Here is a 19,344-nt window from a genome sequence, read left to right as displayed (position 1 = left end):
GTCTGCAGCGGCAGATGCTGACAAGCATGGTGATGAAGAGAACTGATGGAACATTTGGGAAGTGCAAACCCTCATCAACTAGGATCTCACTTGAGCCCACAATCACAGAGGGCACAGAAGTGAAGAGCGTTAATGACCCAACATCCCGCAGGTGAATTCAGTTGGAGACCCTCATGACGCTCCAATTTCACGTGCCACGGACCATCTTTCAAAAGTCTTAGCACACCGCTGATCGCACCAAGAACCATCCAGATCGCGTGCTCCTCAGACTGATCTTATGTTGATGTAAAACCTCCTGCAGACCACTATCTGCTGAAAGAGAAGAGACAACGTCAGACTGAAGAAAGACAATCTGAGAATCTGATGATTATTTTCATCAGCTGCAGAAAAACTAAAGACAAACAGAGAAAAGGTTTTAATGTTGTGGTATTTATAATCATCTTAAAGGTCGATGCTGTGTGATGTAACAAATGACTCTGTATAAAACAACAGGTCCTGGTTTCAGAAATGATGACATCATCATACAGATGTTCAGTCTCACTTTGTTCAGTGCTGGTCTGACGGGCTGTCTGCAGTCCAGGTGTTGTTCTGGGTCTTTGTCCACACTGGGGACAGGAGAAGTCTCCTGAAGAACCAGACTGGTCCCAGTATGAGGTGATGCACTGTCTGCAGAACCAGTGTCCACAGCTGGTAGAGACTGGATCCTTCAGGATGTACTGACACAGAGCACAGCAGGATAGCTGCTCCTCCACAGAGACATGGCTCCTCTTCCTCCCTCTGTGGACATGAACAGATTTCTTTTTAAATAAATAATAAAAAACTTTCACAGATTATTTTTAACAGCACTGCCTAGATAATCAAATAGCAAGTCACTAGCCATAAATCGAGTATTCTAATCGATAGAAGCTTCTGTCGCTGGGGAGCTGCAGCATTGGTGATAATGTTGCTGAATGCAGAGCTGAAAGTTATATTTCCTGTCATCTCTCTACAGTCGACAATCAAAACAGACACAAAATGCTGATGAAAACATAAAGAAGTTTGTAGTAGTTCTCTTACCTTGTAGCTAAAGATCCAGGTTTATTACCTAGGACTGAAGGATCGTCTTTGGACCGGTCGGTGTTGAAAGAAATGGATCCTGAGGACTCTGGTCTGTCCTCGTCTTCCTCCACCCAATCACTCATCCTCTGGACTTCAGTCAGTCTGAAAGGGAAACCACTAACACTGACTGTGAGCTCACAAACACAAGAACTGCAGGAAGTCACAAACACACACAGACACAGACACGAGTGTTTGCAGTACTATAAAACCAGTCAGCACCCCACCTGGTCAGTTTACCTGGGTTAATTCTAGGTTCCATGTTTAATAATCAGCTCATTATATCTGTGTTGTGTCCACATATGAATCAAACTGTTGACAGACACTTAGACAGTAAAATAATAATTATGTTGTATTAACACTCACCTACTTCAGCCTTATGCTTCCCTCTTTCTGCTCCGTCCAGTTAAAATCTGGAGTCTGAAGTAACTGACGGAACAAGTTGAGTTTCAGTTCCTCTCCTCTCCATTTACAGAGTCTGCCTACGCGAGTGTGTGTTGCTTACCAGTTAAAGGTTCAGTGAATGAGATTTTTTTTTTTTAAGTTATTTTTTGGGCATTTTTGCCTTTATTCGGATAGTGAAGTGCGAGAGAGACAGGAAACTCAGAGAGAGAGAGAGAGGATGACATGCAGCAAAGGGCTACAGGTCGGATTCAAACCCATGGCCACTGCGTTTGGGAGTAAGCCCATGTGGTACGCACCGTACCAGGTGAGCCACCTGAGTAAATGAGATTTTAAACAGTAATATAGCAGTTATCAATTATTTTCTATGTAAAGATACATGTGCATGTTAGTAAATTCGAATCCTGTTAAGCAGTTGATCCTCCCCAGCTTAATAAACACACAGGCAAGCTGACACTGTGCAGTATTCAGCCTTCAGGTGAAAGCTGCTTTCCAGAGTTTCCTCCACTGAAGAAAACACTTTTTTTTTTTTACAAAAGGCCTCCAACAAAGAAAGTTTTTGCAGGCTCCATCAGTGTCTAAAATTGGTACCACGGTCACAGTGTCTTTACCATTTGTGCAACTGCAGTCCCAATTTCTTTCCCAGTCCAACCTTGGAGCGAATACTGGCCTGGCTTCACCAAGAGGAGAACCCTGCTAAAGGGTCCAGCTTCACTCAGAACCAACTTGATGGCTGCACAATAGTGACCTGCTACAGCAGACATGAAAACGTTAGCTAGCTTGCCTTTACCCACATTATGAATTTATTCAGCTAATGTTGCTAGCTGGCTAACTGTCAGCATTGCTTTGGAGCATGTCACAATGCAAGCCTGGACAAATGATTGTGGTGGGATTGTTTTTTGCCGCTCTCCTGTTACAACAGTAACTTTATTCAGTTGAGCCTCTTGTCATGTGTCTAGTGGCCACTTTACCTGAGGGGAGAGCTAAGGTGTGGCTGAGGACGCATTTGTTCAATTAGCTTCAAACTGAACGAAGTCTAAACTTATAGACTAACAAATATTATTCCTTCACTTCATTTTATCTTTAATAAACCAACGTGAGAGCTGACGGACAGAAAAGTTAACAGACAAAATGAGCAGAACACCAACTCTTGACAAAATCCCCGGTGGCGGTAAATGCTAATGTAACATTTCTTTGCTAACGAAGAAAACTTGGCTAACTTAAAAATTAGCTCAAATACTTAAAGACAGATGAAATAATTAAACTCACCTTGTTTCCTTTTCTACTGAAGAAAAATAAATCATTCACCTCTCCCGCACAGCCTTTAATTTAATACAAAATACCACGAGTTACCGTTTCTGTAACATTTTCCGTAACTGTCGAGTAACGGTTACCATATCCGCCTACATTCCTTTCAAAATAAACTTCACAGGAAATACAAAATAAAAGCAGAGTAAAATACACTAATCTGCTATTACCGTTAAAAAAAATGGCACCACTCTCAAACGTTTAAAACTTAAACCTCAGCGTTTCAAAGCTCATTTTAAATAGCTACACTACTGTCATTTCATTTACTATTATTTTGCTTCGATACTCCTCTTTCAATAAAAAAAGTCATATTTCCTTTTTCTCGCATTGCATGAAAACTGTTGATGCAATGAGATGTGATTTTAGTAGTGTTTCACGTGGTGTGTGTGTGTCTGAGTTTAAAAGAACTTCAAACAGAAAAATCAAAACGTGCAATTTGCAAAACTTTTAATGCAAAATACAGAACAATCTGAACATCCAAACCAACGATTGTGCAAATTTTGTTCTGTTTTTTTCTTGTATCTCAACTGTCAAAATGTCACGTTTTGGCATCATCCTCCTTCAGAAATGTGTATTTACCTGCATGTCCTTACTCCCATCACAGGTCAGTGGGTAACGTCTTCCTCATGTCCACTGTGAGGACTGACATCAAGCTCAGTCTCATTAAAATGCAGGACAGACTTCCAGACATTGTGGGTTTTGTCTCGTTCTAGGTTCCACATGAAAGAGGATTCCTTTGTGGGGAAACACCGTGAACAGGATTTCAGCCCATATTTCCTTTCCCCAAACTCACAGTGAGCAGAAGTTACTTGAGCGGCCTGCAGACAATCTACGCCACAGCGGGGATAAAGTACTGGAGAGACACGTCTTCATGCAGCAGAATCAAGTGGAGGACTCTCTGATGGACGATATCTGTGGGTGACAGAAAAATAATGACTATTCTGATAATTGACTTATTGTTCAAAAGTAATTATTCTCAAATAAATAAATGAGGACAAATGTCTTGTGTCCCCAGTACAGTTCATATTAATCCAGGTCACTGAGATTTTCCAGCATCAAATTCACGTGGTGTTTCAAATGTTTCCCTTATTATAATGCTGATGTCATAATGTTTGAATCATCACAGTGTATCTGCAGTCCCTGGGCAACCCCTCCACCTGGATGAGCTGTGGGCTGACTTACTGCACATGGCCTTGCTGGGGTTGACCTGCTGTCCCATGAGGAACTGTTGCAGCCTCCTGATGTCCACTCTGGCCTCAGCCATGGCCTCTGCGTCCCTGCTCTGAGACGCACTGCTGTCTTGTGAGGCGTCATCACCTGGAGTGAGGGGACAGGAGGCAGGGTAGGGTAGGGTGGGGTGGGGTGGGGTGCGGTGGAAAATCTGGGGTGGGGTGGGGTGGGGGGTGGGGGGTGAGGGGTGGAGGATGAAGAGACACGTGAGAAACAAGGGTCATGGAACCAGATCATGAACTGTGAGCTTTTCCATTAGCTGGGAAGAAGAAGAAGAACTAAAGTACAATAATAAAGCTGCATCCTCACATTTCATCTTATTGTTAATTTTTCTATTCATATTTAAGATATCTGACCTGCAGTGCTTGCTTGTTTATATTTCTTCTTACTATATTTATTGTTATGCGCCAAAAGACCAAAGAAAATTCTCTGTTCATTGAAAACCTACTTGACAATAAACAATTTTATTGTATTAATTGATTAGTTTTGCAGGTGTTGGTCCACTAATCAATGTAATGGACAAATTAAAAAAATCCTAAATTTAATCTCAATCTGTCCAGTAGATGTTGAGATATTTTACAGGATTGTTGTTAGTGCAGCTAAAAAAACAGGTGCAATAACAAGCAGTGTTTTTACCCCACGGAGGGTTCCCCAGGTCTTTGAAGTGAGTGGTGACAGAAACCAGATCAGTCTCGATCTTCAGGTTCATCTCTCCGCTCAGGTTGGCCTCGATTACCTGATACAAACACACACAGACAAACTTTAACTTACACACGTCACCTCAGAGTTTCTGCAGGTTTCAAGAAGCTGGACATGAGAACATTCACTGAAGCTTTAGACCAATCGAAAGGGCAATTCAATTTTCACGGGGTGTGGTTATTTTTTTTTAATAGTTTTGTCCATAATTTTTGTCAGCAGTGATAATGTTGACATATTTAAGCAGGAACACGTTTCCCTGCACACATCAACTCCGTCAAGCCGCATTCAGACAGGATTAAATTACAGGAGGAGGGGAGGCACAAAATGTCAACCATCTGGACGCCATGTTAGTCTTCACAGTACGACAGGAGGGAGTCTGTCATAATCTTCACCTTCAATAATGTCCATCAACCTCGTCTTGTGAGACATTTCAGTTTCAAAATCTGCCTCCAAACTTTTCCGTTCACCACATTAGTTCATGTTTTGTTTAACTGATTTTGTTTAAGATGATGTTAATGTTTAATATGAATATCTGATCCTACCAGGAAGTTGGAGAGGTTCTTCATTCTGTCCACAACGTTCTTCATGGTCTTCAGAGGAGGCAGGTAGATACTGACCTGCAGGGACAGACACATAATAAGAGATATTTTAAAAATCACCTGCACTTGTAAAGGAGGACCAATTCCAGAGGGAAGCTGTCGTCTGAAATTTGTCTCCAGTGTTTGGTTAAGTATGTCCGACATGTATGGGACTTCCCGGCGCTGTCACTTACATCAAAGTCTGGCATGCTTGGTTCTTTGAATTCATGCCAGAGTTTCCTGGGGATGACGTCAACCGGGACGTCGTGAGTGACGACTCGACTGATGCTGGACAGAGTGGGCTGGACAGAATGAGAACCAGTTATGTGTCTCAGACTTGACAAAGCTCTGTGATATTGTCATAGTTAAACCTGCGGTAACTCATTTTTCTGGCCACGTTTTCAGCAGGAACAAGTGGTGAACACTGCGACGACACATCATCACCAAACCGCATCCAGCAGTCACAGAGCAACCTATCACGTGGAGGGGTGTTTGTGTCACCTGATGAATCTCAGTCCAGTATGACCTCAACTACAGAGGCTTTTACAGCCGATTCTCTGGTTGTTTCTGCTGCCCCCAAGTGGCCAGAAATAAAACATGAAGAAAATAAACAATGATTTTATCAGTATCAGTGATACAAAAAAATAAGCATATATAATTACAACTGTTTTTAAGTTTGAATAAACTTAAGAGATCTGAGGCCTGATGTGGATGTAGTGGGACAGTCTGTGGTGACACACAGGGACAAACTGTCCTGCAAGAAATGACTTAGAGTTGGTTAAGTCATTTTTTCAGTCTCACCAGCTCTGCAGCGATGGTGAGGCAGGGACAGTGCTTCTTGGTCAGTTTCACTTTGACAGCCTTGGCGTTCTGGACCGTCTTCAGGGCTCTGGACAGGTTCTCTGGAGTCACCTCCAGACATATCTCATTGTCCTCAGAGGACACGCCCTCCATCTGGTACTCGTCGAAGAAGTTGGCCTGCAGGGAGGAGGGACGCAGTCACAGGATGAGCTTCATGCTCTCTTTCTACAGAGAGGAAGAAACACTGAAAACACAGCACTAAGGACGGCGGGCAGGATTCTACCCCTCACACACTCGGTTCCCTCCCCTCAGGACGCCGGCTTCACTGCCCCGGCTGTAGGACACAGAGGAGGAGGGCTACGTTTTGCACAGTTGATTGATTTTTGTTATTTTTGTGTTTTTTAATGCCTACACTATGTGCCCTTTAAACTACCCCCTGGGGTCAAATGAAGTTTCTTGAATTGACTTGTATACGATTGTAGACTGATCAGTCAGCAACGTTTTGATCACTGATTGATCATTTTGTTTCATCTTTTAAGATAAAACATCAAACATTCTCAGGTTTCAGTTTCTCAAATGTGAGGATTCGCTGTTTTTTGTTTTATCTCAGTTTAAATTGAACATTTAAGATTTAGACAGTTGTTCAGACCAAACAAGGAAAGTGCTTCACAGTGTCTCACACAGACCCATTCAATGATCTTCTCCTTTCTAGATTACCAAACCCAGACATTATTTTTGCTACTCTACTTCAGAAATATGTTTTAATATCTAATCTATCCTGGTGTCTTGAACTCGTCTCATTTTCCTGTCAATTCATCTCTTTTCTCTTTCCGAGCTCCTTGCAAACCTGCGTCAACTCTAGGTGTTTTCTTTCCTGACAGGTGAAACACTGACGTGTGCTCTCACCTGTGACAGCTCACACCACATGCTGACCCCTCCATTGGCCACTTTACCAGACAGAACGAAGAACAGGTTGTCTGGAGTCAGTCGCAGGACGCACATCTTCGTCAGCTTTGAGATGGTGGTGATGACTCCTGGTGAGGATGAGGAAGGATAAGGTTAGGGTTAGGACAGGGTACTTTCAGACACAGACAGAGACCAGGTCAGTCAGCCAGGAACTATTTACTGAATTTAAGACCACAACATTTACAGACTTGGTAGATTAAAGTAAAACTATACAAAGTTTACACATAAATAAAACTCATTTACTGCCTGGAAGTATCTGAACATTGTTTAAAATGACAGAGAGCAGATATGAGTCACTATCAGAGACAAAGGCTGAGAGTCAATGTGTTTAATGAGTTTGATATGTGATACAGTTCTCTTCAGGATGCTGGAAAACTCCAAATAAAACCAAATATTCACAAACCAACTGTTGGAGTAAACCATTATTTTATACTTCAGGATGGATTTTTGTGCTCTGAGCTTTTATGTTTTCACAAATACATATGCAAATATAATATTAGGAAGCAATAATCTTTCTTTAGGCTTTATAATAAATAATAATAAATTAATATATAAAGTACTGGACTAAATTCACTACGATAAAGAACAAGGCTGGACTTGACACCACATTTCATTTCTTTCTTCTTTTGGTGTCTTTTAAATTAGTGAAACGAAGCGGCCATTTTTAAGAAGTTAACAAATATTTCAGCACTAACTGCAGGCCGAACTGGAGACTTTCTCTGACATGTCCCAAAACTTAAAGACTGGACAAACTGCCGCGTTTTGAAACGTGTGTAGCGTCATATTATTTTCAATATCAAACGTGAAAGTTTTTGTGCGTACGCCTGGTGGCAGCTAACGGGCTAGCTGCGTCAGCCGGGAGCTAGTTTAGCTAACGGCTAAAGCTACTCACGGGTGAAGTGGTTGAGACACGCGACGTCTATGATTTTCCCTCGGAACTTCATCAGGAGTCGTGGCGGTGAATTAAAACCGTGAAGTCGGTGAGATGTTCAGCTCTTTGGCTTCAGGCGGAATATTTTTGAAGCGACCCGCGTTTGTTTGGTCCGTCCGTGGCTAAGGTCCGGCGGAAACAGCTGCCAGCGTCAATCTGTTAACCGTTCCTTCTGATGGGTTACATTTCTGGTTTGTAAGAAACACTATTCATATACTGCAGCTATTTCTTCATTCTGTAATGTATTTTATACTGGAAAATATATTTGATTATATATTTATATTTGATTTGGTATTTATTTATTCATATAAAGTCCAATTATATCCACACATACAATACCAGATGTGGAACTAATTTCTGTCTTTCACGATTTAAAACGACGACAGTGGTTGTAAAATAAAAAAGTACCATCATAAATGATCATTTATTTGAATTTGAGGTGTTACTGAATTTCCCCTAATTCCCTTTATCAGTGGAAAAAAAGCAGAAAATACAACTGAATACTGAATGAAAAGAGCAGAATAAGTAATTATAAAGGTTACCCATTTCTAATTAACTGCCTCAAAAGCAGAAAAATATCTACAGTAATAAAAGTCTTGTGTATGAGCATGTGTTAAGAGAAGGACCAAACAAACCCAGTCTCTCTGAGTGACCTTTCCTTGTGTGTAAGTTCTTTTTTTCTGCAGGGTGTTGCAAATAAAGGCTTGATTATTATTTGCTCAGCAAATTAAAATGTTATTGCTAATCTCCAAGCTCCCTTAGTCTGAAACAAAAGAATACCAGCCGGATTCCTCCAATAAGCTCCTTAAGTATCTGGACCAGAGTCAGTTTAAAGGTTTTGTTCTTCAGCACTGGAGCAACAGAGAGTGGAGAGTGAATTATTACAACAGTTCAGAGGGAAATCCTGTTCTTTTTAGTCACTGCATGTGTATACACAATCACTGACACTCATATGCACTGTCAAAGTTGACATTTTTCTCTTTTACCTTTTCTACTTTAATTATATTTTGCTGATGATACTGAAGTGGATGCAGGACTTACACTGATTTACACAAATGAGCCATTTTTCACAGTAAATACAGAGAAAGAAGAAGATTATCTTTTATTTTTTCCCTGTCTTTAACAAAGATTTGGTTTTGTTTTTTGTCCTAGTGTGTGCTTGTGTGTGTGCTATTTTTTATATGGAAATGCTCAGTTCTGAAAAAGTAAAATAAAATATATAAAATCTGTCTTTTGAGTCGCTTTAAATCACTAACTTTTTGACCTGCTGTGTGACTCTTTTTGTACGTGTTCCTGTTTATTCTTGTTCTTCGTGAATAAAGCAGCTCTGTCTTCTATTGGCTCGCTGCTCTGACCGGTGACCAATCACAGGCCGTCGTTGTTAATAAAGCCTTGGTGTGGAGTCGTCAGTCAGCTGGTCCTCTCAGGTGAGTCTGGAGCTGGTTCTTCTTCGTCACGGACGGACTCGCATCACCATGGCGCCGCTGTCCCTCCAGTCCGGGGTGAGGTACGCCAGAGCTCTGCTGCCGGAGACTCTGCTGAGGTGGGTGCTGGTTCAGTGTCAGTGGAGTCTGTGGCTCTCAGCTCTGAGGATATAAAACTTAAGAATGTAATACTCGTGGCAGGTCGGTGTCATCAGTCCAGACCACCATCTCTCGGCACATCCTGTCCCCGGCTCAGCCTCGCTGCTTCACGGTCTGCACCCAGAGCCGGAGGCGGCGGCGGAGCTTGGTGGCCTCCTCTGTGGACGAGCTGCTGGAGCAGGTTTCATGTCACATGTTTCTGAAGTGATATCAGAGAAGTCGCCATGTTGCTCAGGATTCAGTCCAACTGGTTTCCTCTGTGTCTCAGGTTGCCACGGTGTTTGTGTTGTCCTGCCACTTTCTGACCCTGGTCCTGGAGGAGGACGGGACGGTGGTGGACTCGGAGGACTTCTTCCGGTCTCTGCCCAGCAACACGCCGCTGATGGTGCTGGAGAAAGGAGAGATGTGGACGCAGAACAAGGTGAGAGTCAGCTGAGAGGAGAGACCAGGTGATCTCATCACAGCAGCTCAGAGGACGTGTGAAAGGATAAGATGATACGGAAGTGAAATTCACTGGAGAAAAAAGTTCTGCTCTGTGTTTCTGAGCTATTTTTCTCAATTAAGTTTCTTTTAAAGAACTTCTCTCTGAATTCTGGGATAATTATCAAAGCAGACAGTTACTTGTATTATTTTTTAAGAAGACTTCTGTAAATAATTGAGATAATTAATTCAGAAACACAGAGCATATTTTTTCTCAAGTGAATGCATTAGCTTCCATATGAAAACACTGTTGCATCAGTATAAGAAACGCTCTGAAGAGACGGACACGAGAGAGTAAATGTCACAGTAACTGACTGGATCATACACATGAAGTATTTAGATATTAATGTCAATCCAGATCTGTCTGAACGTTTGAGGCATTAAAAATGAAACTGAGGGTGTTTTCAGAATAAAAGCCATGACTACTTTTATTTCTCAGTAAAGAGTAAAAACCTAAATCAGACCAGTATTTGCCTTTAAACCAGCACCGGTTCTCCTCGTGCACCTGCTCAGTTCTGCAGGTTCTTGTTGTTGGTCAGTATTTTAAACGGGTGTGGAAATGAATCCAAAAGCCTCATTTGCTTAAAACCTGAGGATGTCAAACCACAACTGAGTCCAGATTCTCCTGCAGGTGATTTATGTTCAAGTAAACCACCAAATGTGGCGTTCTTCAGTTCGTCCACAAGATGGCAGTGTGTGTGTGTGTGTGTGTGTGTGTGTGTGTGTGTGTGTGTGTGTTGACTGAAATGATCAACCTGTTTTTTGTTGTGTTTGGGGGATTTAGACTTTCAGCAGGTGTGATCTCCACAGCATCACATGCAGGTTTTATTCATTGTACGTTTCAGATCTTACCAAGTTTCCGTCAGCCGAAGAGGAATGGGATTGCTAAACTGACCTTTGACCTCTACAAGCTGCACCCTAAAGACTTCCTGTGCTGCTTCGGCATCAAGGCCACTGTGTATGAGATGTACACGCTGTCCTACGACTTCAGGTGCACCACAGTGAAACAGGTGCTCAGGTGAGTTGACCTCGACCGGAGCCGCTCTCTGTTGCCCTGACTGATGCTTCCTTCATGCAGCCGCAGTGTGTTGGTTTCGTCTCTCCCCGTCAGGTTGGTGCTGCGCTGCTTCACCTACCTGACCAGACTGGCAGGTCAGCTGCTGCTCTGCACATCCTCCTCCTTACTGCAGTTCACCGGAGACGACGACTGCTAGTGTGTGTGTTCATTTAACAGCTCACACACTCCGTTTTGCCAAGATGCGGCTGATGAATCCGCTCCATCAGACTGAAATGGTTTTATTTAAATTGAATCTGGTTTTAACCGTCTGAATGTCTGTAGTTTCTGTGTTTAGACGTTTTATCTTTGTAAAGCTGTAAAATAGATGAAAAATGTTGCTGCTATAAATCAAACGTATAAATAAAGATTGTTTTTCTTGTTTATCCAGATCTCTAAGTTTCTGTCAGAAAAAAACAAATGATCTTTAAAACTAGAACCACCTCCTCGTGGTCGTATCCCTCCGCCGCTCAGACTAGTTCCAGGTCACATCCTATTTATCCAGAGTCAGAACATATGAACCATTTGTGTGAAATTTTGTCATAATTGCTGTGAAGTCTGAAGTTATAGAGGTCACACTGACCGTGACCTTTGACCTTTAGCCACCAAAATCTAATCAGTTCATCCTTGAGTCCTGGTGAATGTTTGTGTCAAATGTGAAGTTCCTTCAGGGTGTTACTGAGACATCGCGTCAACAAGAATGAGATGGATGACCTGAAAACAAAATGGCGGCTCTGACTGTCCCTGGCGGAGGATTTAAAAAAAAAAAAGAACAGTGGACGCTCTAGAGACAAAACTCTTCAAACTGATTTTCTCACTTGATTGTCATTCAAACAAAGAGTAAAGTGCATGTGTTTATATTTCATTATAGAACTTTAAGTTAGTTTAGACTTTGTTTTCTTATGGCAGGAACAAACAACCACCTGACCTCCGGGCTGAACCTGAACTCAGCTGATGGAGACGGACATTAAACGCTGTCTGCTGCAGGACGGAGGAGCTGCTGATGAATTCCTGTTTTATAGCTCAGCGCTGTGTAAACTGACACTGCTGCGGCCTCAGCAGCAGCAGCAGCTGAGCCGCTCTTCATCATCCTCTCTGAGGGAACGTCTGGCACATGTTCCCTGACAGGAGAGAAAATCCCCTGCAGGTGTCCTTCCTCATTCCTCCGAGCAGAGTCACTGTGAAGATTCAAACCTCCACCGGCGTCTGTGGCTCTGCCCCACCACACTCTTCTGTTTGTAGCAGGGGCTGCATCATGTTTAATGCTGAGTGGGACAAACTGGACTCTGGCTGGAGCCCATGGGTGCCCCCTCCCCTCAGGGCGTGGTCGCATGAACGCGCATGAGAGGAGGAGGAGATGAAGCCGGTCGCGCGCCCCCGTTTAACAGACGCGCACCGGCATCCGGCAGAAGAGGAACCGACAACCCGTCAGGAAACAGAAGCAGAAGAAACAGAGAGGGAGAGAAAGAAAGAAAGATGAGGGAAATCGTTCACATCCAGGCGGGACAGTGCGGGAACCAGATCGGGACCAAGGTACTGAGCGGGTTTTGTTCCCTGTTGTAGACTGAGGCTGATGAATGTGTTAGTGGTTCTACAGGGAGTTTACAGGACTCACTCTGACTCATTGGAATAACCTGAGCAACACGTACACTGATATAATAAATGTACATATTTAGAATTTCAGTACATGAAATATCTGAACATATAAAATAAAAACATGTAAACATCATATATGAAACCTGTTAGAAAGTGGAACTTTTAATATGTCTAGCCTGTACAAATATGTATGTTGTATATATTGTAGACATGCTATATTAATATATATCCATCTCTAAGCCTGTCAATACATGATCCTATATATATGATATTGATATTATAAACAGGACGGTCCAAAGGTCTGAGATACACGTTTAAAATTAATAAGAAAATAGTAATAAAAACATATATAAACACATAGAATCTTTATTCTTCTTGCAACATGTTACACCATATAAAAATTAATCATATAGTTTTATTATATGCACATACAAATTTTACTTTGGGTATTTCCCACATTATATAAACTTATATCTTCATATATCCAGAGGATGTATACGTGTGATAATACGTCACTCTTGATATAGGGTCATATATGTCATATATTACATGTCTGTATGGGAAGCACAGAAACATGTGACACGTGAACTCTGGAGGACGGTGAGTGAAATGTGTTCATGCTGAACAGGCAGATACAGAGTACAGAAGAGTGATGACTATAATGGATCTGCAGCTGAAGTTTCCAATCTGTTAGAATGAATGAATGAATGAATGAATGAATGAATGAATGAACGAGTGTCGGGAGCCTCTGCTCTCTGTCCTGTAATAAACTCATCACAGTGGTGAGAGGGAGTGAAGTGAACTCTCTGAGCCACTGTGAGACTATTCAAGGAATCTGGGTGAACAAACACACACACACACACACACACACACACACACACACACACACACACACACAACTATTCCAGTGCAAGTTCTGTGGGCTGTAAAAGTCAAAAGGCGTGAACCAGAGAAGAAAGTGAAGCAAACAAATGAACAGCGAGCAGGTCACTGTAACCACAAAGGCTGCTGGGTAATGACCCACTGTGCCTGTGTGTGTGTGTGTGTGTGTGTGTGTGTGTGTGTGTGTGTGTGTGTGTGTGTGTGGAAAGTATGTAACTCAGCAGAGACACAGCTTTTCAAACAAGGGCTCGGGTTGTAGATGAAAGTAGAGGAACAGCTGCAGCACAGTTAAAGATCCAGTTCATGTTGCAGATCTACAGTCAAACTGCAGAGATCACAAACACCAGTCTGTTCGTTAATTAACCCTTTAAAGGGTCAGTTCACCCAGATCAGGACCGTTTCTGACATGCAGGTTAACTGGTGCGGCAGCCTGTCCAGGGTTTACACCCAGGCATCAAGCCTCACAGCTGAAACATGAAGAACCAGAAGCTGCAGTTCCTCTAACGACCACTAGAGTCTGGCTCCAACAGTGAGTCAGTCCCCATAGACTCCCATGTTAAAATGTCCAACTTTACAGCAGAAATAAACATGTTTACAGCCTGGTACAAAAACTGTTTTGGTCTCTAGAGCTGATTTCCTCCTTCATGACACCTGTTTATATAACTCACCTGTTTATATAACTCACCTGTTAACATTTTATTATGGACTAAAGTTATGGAGGATTGAGGGTGTGGCCTCTTTGAGTGACAGGTGGGTGAGCGTATGTTGTTACAAACTGACAGTCATCAAGGTCCCTCCTCTTTGACCATTTAAGGATTAGCTGGGAGTTAGGGGTGGAGTCAGACACTGCCAAGATGGCGAGGGTAGAGCAGCTCACTGGGTGAGGTCATGGAGGCGGCATCCATCTTTATTTACTATGTGTGTATACCTGCCTCTCTCTCAGTGTCTGATGGGATTGGCTCCAGCGCCCCAGCCTCAAAGGATCAGCAACATAGCTGATGGATGGATGGATTGTATTGGGATGGAGACAGAAATCCAAGAGCTCGTATCCAACACATCTACTGTAGTTATGCATTTTGTTTTGCTTGAGTTTATTTAATGTGTCGAAAGAAACAGAATCATCCCTCTTCCTGGTTGGACAGACGTCATATAGATCCTGTAAATACAGAGGTGACAGAAGTGGAAACTGTCCACAGACGACTGCAGTCCACTGTGTCACTGCAGACTCTGACGGCCTGGACTTGTTAAGCTGTTTCTCTGTTGGCATTACATTTCATATCCACAGCCACTGCCAGTTTCTTTCATCTGAAAACAGCTGTGTGCAAAATCTCCAGCAATTTGTTCTTACAATTAAAAAACGTGGAGCTCTGCAGGTGGAAAAGGTGAGAGAGGGCAGGAAGTCAAGCGTTATCTGAGGTCTTTTCTTCTTCTTCTCTTTTTGTGCCGCTGCTGTGACTCGGTCAGTTTTGGGAAGTGATCAGCGACGAGCACGGCATCGACCCTGCGGGAAACTACGTGGGTGACTCGAGTCTTCAGCTGGACAGAGTCAACGTCTACTACAATGAAGCATCCTGTAAGTACAATGTGTGTGTGTGTGTGTGTGTGTGTGTGAGTCAGCGTGAGTCACACACTTCCCCTGAATGACTGGTGATGGTCTAAGTTTGGCTTCTACTAAAAGAATAAATCACATTTCACCTCTCAAACTAACATGAAGCATTTAGTCTTTATTCATCACTGTGATTTTTTTTCTTCATTTTATTAATTTCATCTTCCATCAGTGGATTTAAACAAGTGTAACGCTCAGGCGAGTCCTGCAGCGACAGGAGCGTCTCTTCCTCTGTGATTCCTCAGTGGGTTTATGGACGACCTGAAAGTGACACTCAGGCCCAAATTATAACAAATTAAAACTATTTTCAGTGTCGCTGTAACATTGCTGCTGGCAGCTGAAGAAGCAGAAGCTAAACCCCAGAGCTGACAGTCTTCTCTGTTCGTGCAGCACATAAATACGTCCCCCGGGCTGTGTTGGTGGACCTGGAACCAGGAACCATGGACAGCGTTCGCTCAGGAGCCTTCGGACAACTCTTCAGACCGGACAACTTCATCTTCGGTAACAATCACCAGGATGTTCGTTAGATTCTTTGAAACATATTAATTCTACCAGTTACTGGACTGAGCAGCTTTTTTTTTTTACTAATGAGTAACTCCAATTAAATTCATCAGTTTGATAAATATCTGAACTTAATTTTATTTTCTTGCTTTAATGGTACAAATATGAAAATCAGTGGAGTGTGTTTGTGTCTGGTGTTGCCTCTCTTTTAGCTCTGTGTTTGGTCTCCACCAGGAAACATCTGACTCTGAAACACTGAGACTGAACCACAACACGCCACAAAAACCAAAACTAGGAGCTAAAAGAGACTAAATCAACACCATAAGGTGTATTTGACTGGGTGTTGATGTTAAAAAAAGAAAAGGATTTTCGCAGCTTTCAGAGTGGAGGGGAGGTTTGTGTGGTTACACAGCACAGAGTGAAACTTTCCAGCATTAAATCTGCACAGCGAACAGACACAGCGGAGGCCAGCGTGTGTTTTATGTCTCAGTCGGAGCAGAAGCGGGAAGGTCGTAGATCTCGGTCTGACTCACACATGAAATCAAATCCAGCAGCTCCTCCGTCCTCCTGTCCCTGAAAACTGGGTCACCACTCCAGTCTGTGTCTGCACACATGTTCCCATCTGTTGTGGTGATCATTTTACATTTCACACATGGATTTTCTCCGTGCTGATTGGTCGTCCATAGGTCAGACAGGTGCGGGGAACAACTGGGCCAAAGGTCACTACACGGAGGGGGCGGAGCTCGTGGACTCAGTCCTGGACGTAGTGAGGAAGGAGTGTGAGCACTGCGACTGTCTCCAGGTGAACAGCACCACTGGTTTTAAACTTTCATGTGTCCGAGGTAGAGCTGCCTGTAGGAGGCAGGAATAATCTCATTGGCTGAGTTAAACCCCTGTGGGCGGAGCTAAAGTACACTTTTCTTCTTTTATGTTTGAATTTACAGGAATCATAATCTAGTAAAGTAAATCAATTAATTTATAGGCATCACTATCTCCTTGATTATTTTTCATAAAGGATGAAAGTTCCTCACACTCAGTTGCCCCACATGCCCCGGGTCCTGGTAATTAGATTTTGATAATTGGATTAATTGCAAATGTATTTAATTTATTGTCGTTTTCCACTTCATTTATTCTTCAATCAGATTAAATTACAGTAGTTCCTGATCAGTTTTAATCTTTTATATAGAATAATAACATGGCTGCTTGTGTTTACACATTCAACTGATAAGTAAATAAACAAACACAGAACATAAATGTGTAAACAGGAAGTCTGACGATGAGCTGATGAACTTGTGCCTGCAGGGTTTCCAGCTGACTCACTCGCTGGGGGGCGGCACCGGCTCAGGCATGGGCACCCTGCTGATCAGCAAGATCCGGGAGGAGTACCCCGACCGGATCATGAACACCTTCAGCGTCATGCCGTCACCTAAGGTATGAGGAGGAACCCTGTGTGTCTGTCCCCTCGTCCTCTAACCCTCGCACCCTGAAACCCTTCCGATGGTTCATGGTGTTAATCCTTTCTTTTCTCTTCACGTCTGATCTTGGCGCATCAGGTGTCGGACACCGTCGTGGAGCCCTACAACGCCACGCTGTCGGTCCATCAGCTGGTCGAGAACACAGACGAGACCTACTGCATCGACAACGAGGCTCTGTACGACATCTGCTTCCGCACTCTCAAACTCACGACGCCAACCTACGGCGACCTCAACCACCTGGTGTCGGCCACCATGAGCGGCGTGACGACTTCCCTCCGTTTCCCCGGACAGCTCAACGCAGATCTCCGCAAGCTGGCCGTCAACATGGTGCCTTTCCCCAGACTCCACTTCTTCATGCCGGGGTTCGCTCCTCTGACGGCGAGGGGCAGCCAGCAGTACCGGGCCCTCACCGTTCCCGAGCTCACCCAGCAGATGTTTGATGCCAGGAACATGATGGCGGCCTGCGACCCTCGCCACGGCCGCTACCTGACCGTCGCCACCGTCTTCCGCGGGCCCATGTCCATGAAGGAGGTGGACGAGCAGATGCTGAACGTCCAGAACAAGAACAGCAGCTACTTCGTGGAGTGGATCCCCAACAACGTCAAGGTGGCGGTCTGCGACATCGCTCCGCGCGGGCTCAAGATGGCCGCCACCTTCATTGGCAACAGCACGGCCATCCAAGAGTTGTTCAAGAGGATCTCAGAGCAGTTCTCCGCCATGTTCCGCAGAAAGGCCTTCCTGCACTGGTTCACGGGCGAGGGCATGGACGAGATGGAGTTCACAGAGGCGGAGAGCAACATGAACGACCTGGTGTCCGAGTACCAGCAGTACCAGGAGGCCACCGCCAACGACGGCGAGGAGAACTTTGAGGACGAGGAGGACGAGATCAACGAGTAAGGAGACCGAACACGAGCGGTAAAGGTCTGAGAGAACACTGGTAGAGGGATCATGGGAGGTCAGGTCCAGCTGTTCTGACACAAAGAGACAGTTAGTCAACGGTGAACTAGTTCGTTTGAGTTTTGAGAACTGATTCTTCTGGGAAAGTAAAAACATTAAACAGCTGCATAAATCCAGTTGTTCAGACGAGTAATTCTTGGGCACTGATCAGAAATCTGGATTTAAAAATGGTTTCTGGTTCCTTCTAAAGGGAGTAAGTTATTATTTTATTATTTTATAAACCTGAAATCTGATGGAATGACAAAAAAATTAATCAACTAATTCATCTAAAGTGAAAATACTCGTTAGCTGTGTCCTTAAAAACAAGCAGGATGAGCTTTTCTAATCTAAAACACCACTGACGAACTGTCAGTATGTTCCACCACAGGTTTGTTTTTCTATTTATCAAACTTCATAACTTCTACAATATACAGTTTTTATATGCTTTTATCTGAGGAGGTGCACACTTCAACATAGCCCTACATTTTCCCTGGTTTCTTCTGACAATAATAACATCCTCCTCGAACGATGTCGTCTTTGTCTAAAAGAAATCAAACTTTAACCACAGAGGCATCAGATCAGAAAACACTTGTGTCGGTGTTGAAGACGGTGATAAATGACCCGTCTGTTGTTTGATACGATCGTCTGTTGATCGACCACAACACTAAATGTTTGGTCACAGTTGGTAAAATAAAAACCTGATTATAGGAACGCACCGACAGACACGAGACTCGAAACCTTTCAAGTGGAAAGAAAGATGATAGATATGATGATGACAGATAAACAGACACACACAAGCTGCAAGATCCCGATCAACACTGTTTGTATTGTATTGTGTTTGAGTGTTTGTTGTTTTCAAACTGTGACTTTTGTACATGTGAGCACGCTGTGAGTGTCTGAAGAGAGGTCGAAATAAAAGCTTCTTTCAAGGCCTTAAAGTGTTGCATGTCTACTGCGTTTGTGTGTTTCCATCTGTACTGTGCGTTATGTACTAATGGACCTGTCTCTGCTGCTGTGTATCCATGTTAAACATGAATCGTCTTACATTGGCTCAGGCATTTCTTACTTTAATTATCCTGGAGGTTATTCGTAAGTTTTGCTATTGCTACACAGCTAACGTTAGCATTAACAGCTGTTTACTTACCCGTCAAGAAGAAATGTGAGTTCAGCATCAAACCCTCTTATTTTGCTTCTGTTTCCATCACTTCTTTTGCTCTACTG

The 19,344-nt window shown here is 43.3% G+C and overlaps 3 protein-coding genes across 3 annotated transcripts; 2 read left to right on the top strand and 1 right to left on the bottom strand.

Annotated features, from left to right (window-relative positions):
- Positions 1-3,235: 3,235 nt before the first annotated feature.
- Positions 3,236-8,125, bottom strand: hus1 (HUS1 checkpoint clamp component). The gene is made up of 8 exons (XM_022766519.1): positions 7,972-8,125; positions 7,020-7,147; positions 6,114-6,290; positions 5,507-5,614; positions 5,277-5,351; positions 4,672-4,771; positions 3,988-4,122; positions 3,236-3,717 (listed from the first exon to the last, which is right to left on the bottom strand). Exons 1-8 carry the CDS (start codon positions 8,021-8,023, stop codon positions 3,635-3,637), a joined length of 858 nt encoding a protein of 285 aa, XP_022622240.1. The 5' UTR covers positions 8,024-8,125; the 3' UTR covers positions 3,236-3,634.
- A 1,315-nt stretch (positions 8,126-9,440) lies between these two features.
- LOC111237430 (cell death activator CIDE-A-like) lies at positions 9,441-11,467 on the top strand. The gene is made up of 5 exons (XM_022766521.1): positions 9,441-9,553; positions 9,636-9,774; positions 9,862-10,014; positions 10,919-11,091; positions 11,185-11,467. Exons 1-5 carry the CDS (start codon positions 9,486-9,488, stop codon positions 11,285-11,287), a joined length of 636 nt encoding a protein of 211 aa, XP_022622242.1. The 5' UTR covers positions 9,441-9,485; the 3' UTR covers positions 11,288-11,467.
- A 1,061-nt stretch (positions 11,468-12,528) lies between these two features.
- On the top strand, positions 12,529-19,047 carry LOC111237390 (tubulin beta-5 chain). Its single transcript, XM_022766470.1, has 6 exons — positions 12,529-12,660; positions 15,070-15,178; positions 15,602-15,712; positions 16,399-16,514; positions 17,015-17,143; positions 17,266-19,047. The coding sequence occupies exons 1-6, from the start codon at positions 12,604-12,606 to the stop codon at positions 18,082-18,084; spliced, it is 1,341 nt and encodes a 446-aa protein (XP_022622191.1). The 5' UTR covers positions 12,529-12,603; the 3' UTR covers positions 18,085-19,047.
- The last annotated feature ends 297 nt before the right edge of the window (positions 19,048-19,344 follow it).

Source organism: Seriola dumerili, unplaced genomic scaffold, assembly GCF_002260705.1.
Source record: "Seriola dumerili isolate Sdu_G_001 unplaced genomic scaffold, Sdu_1.0 BDQW01000859.1, whole genome shotgun sequence".
In the NCBI taxonomy this organism is placed as follows: domain Eukaryota; kingdom Metazoa; phylum Chordata; class Actinopteri; order Carangiformes; family Carangidae; genus Seriola; species Seriola dumerili.
This window is presented reverse-complemented; position numbering and strand designations above follow the sequence as displayed.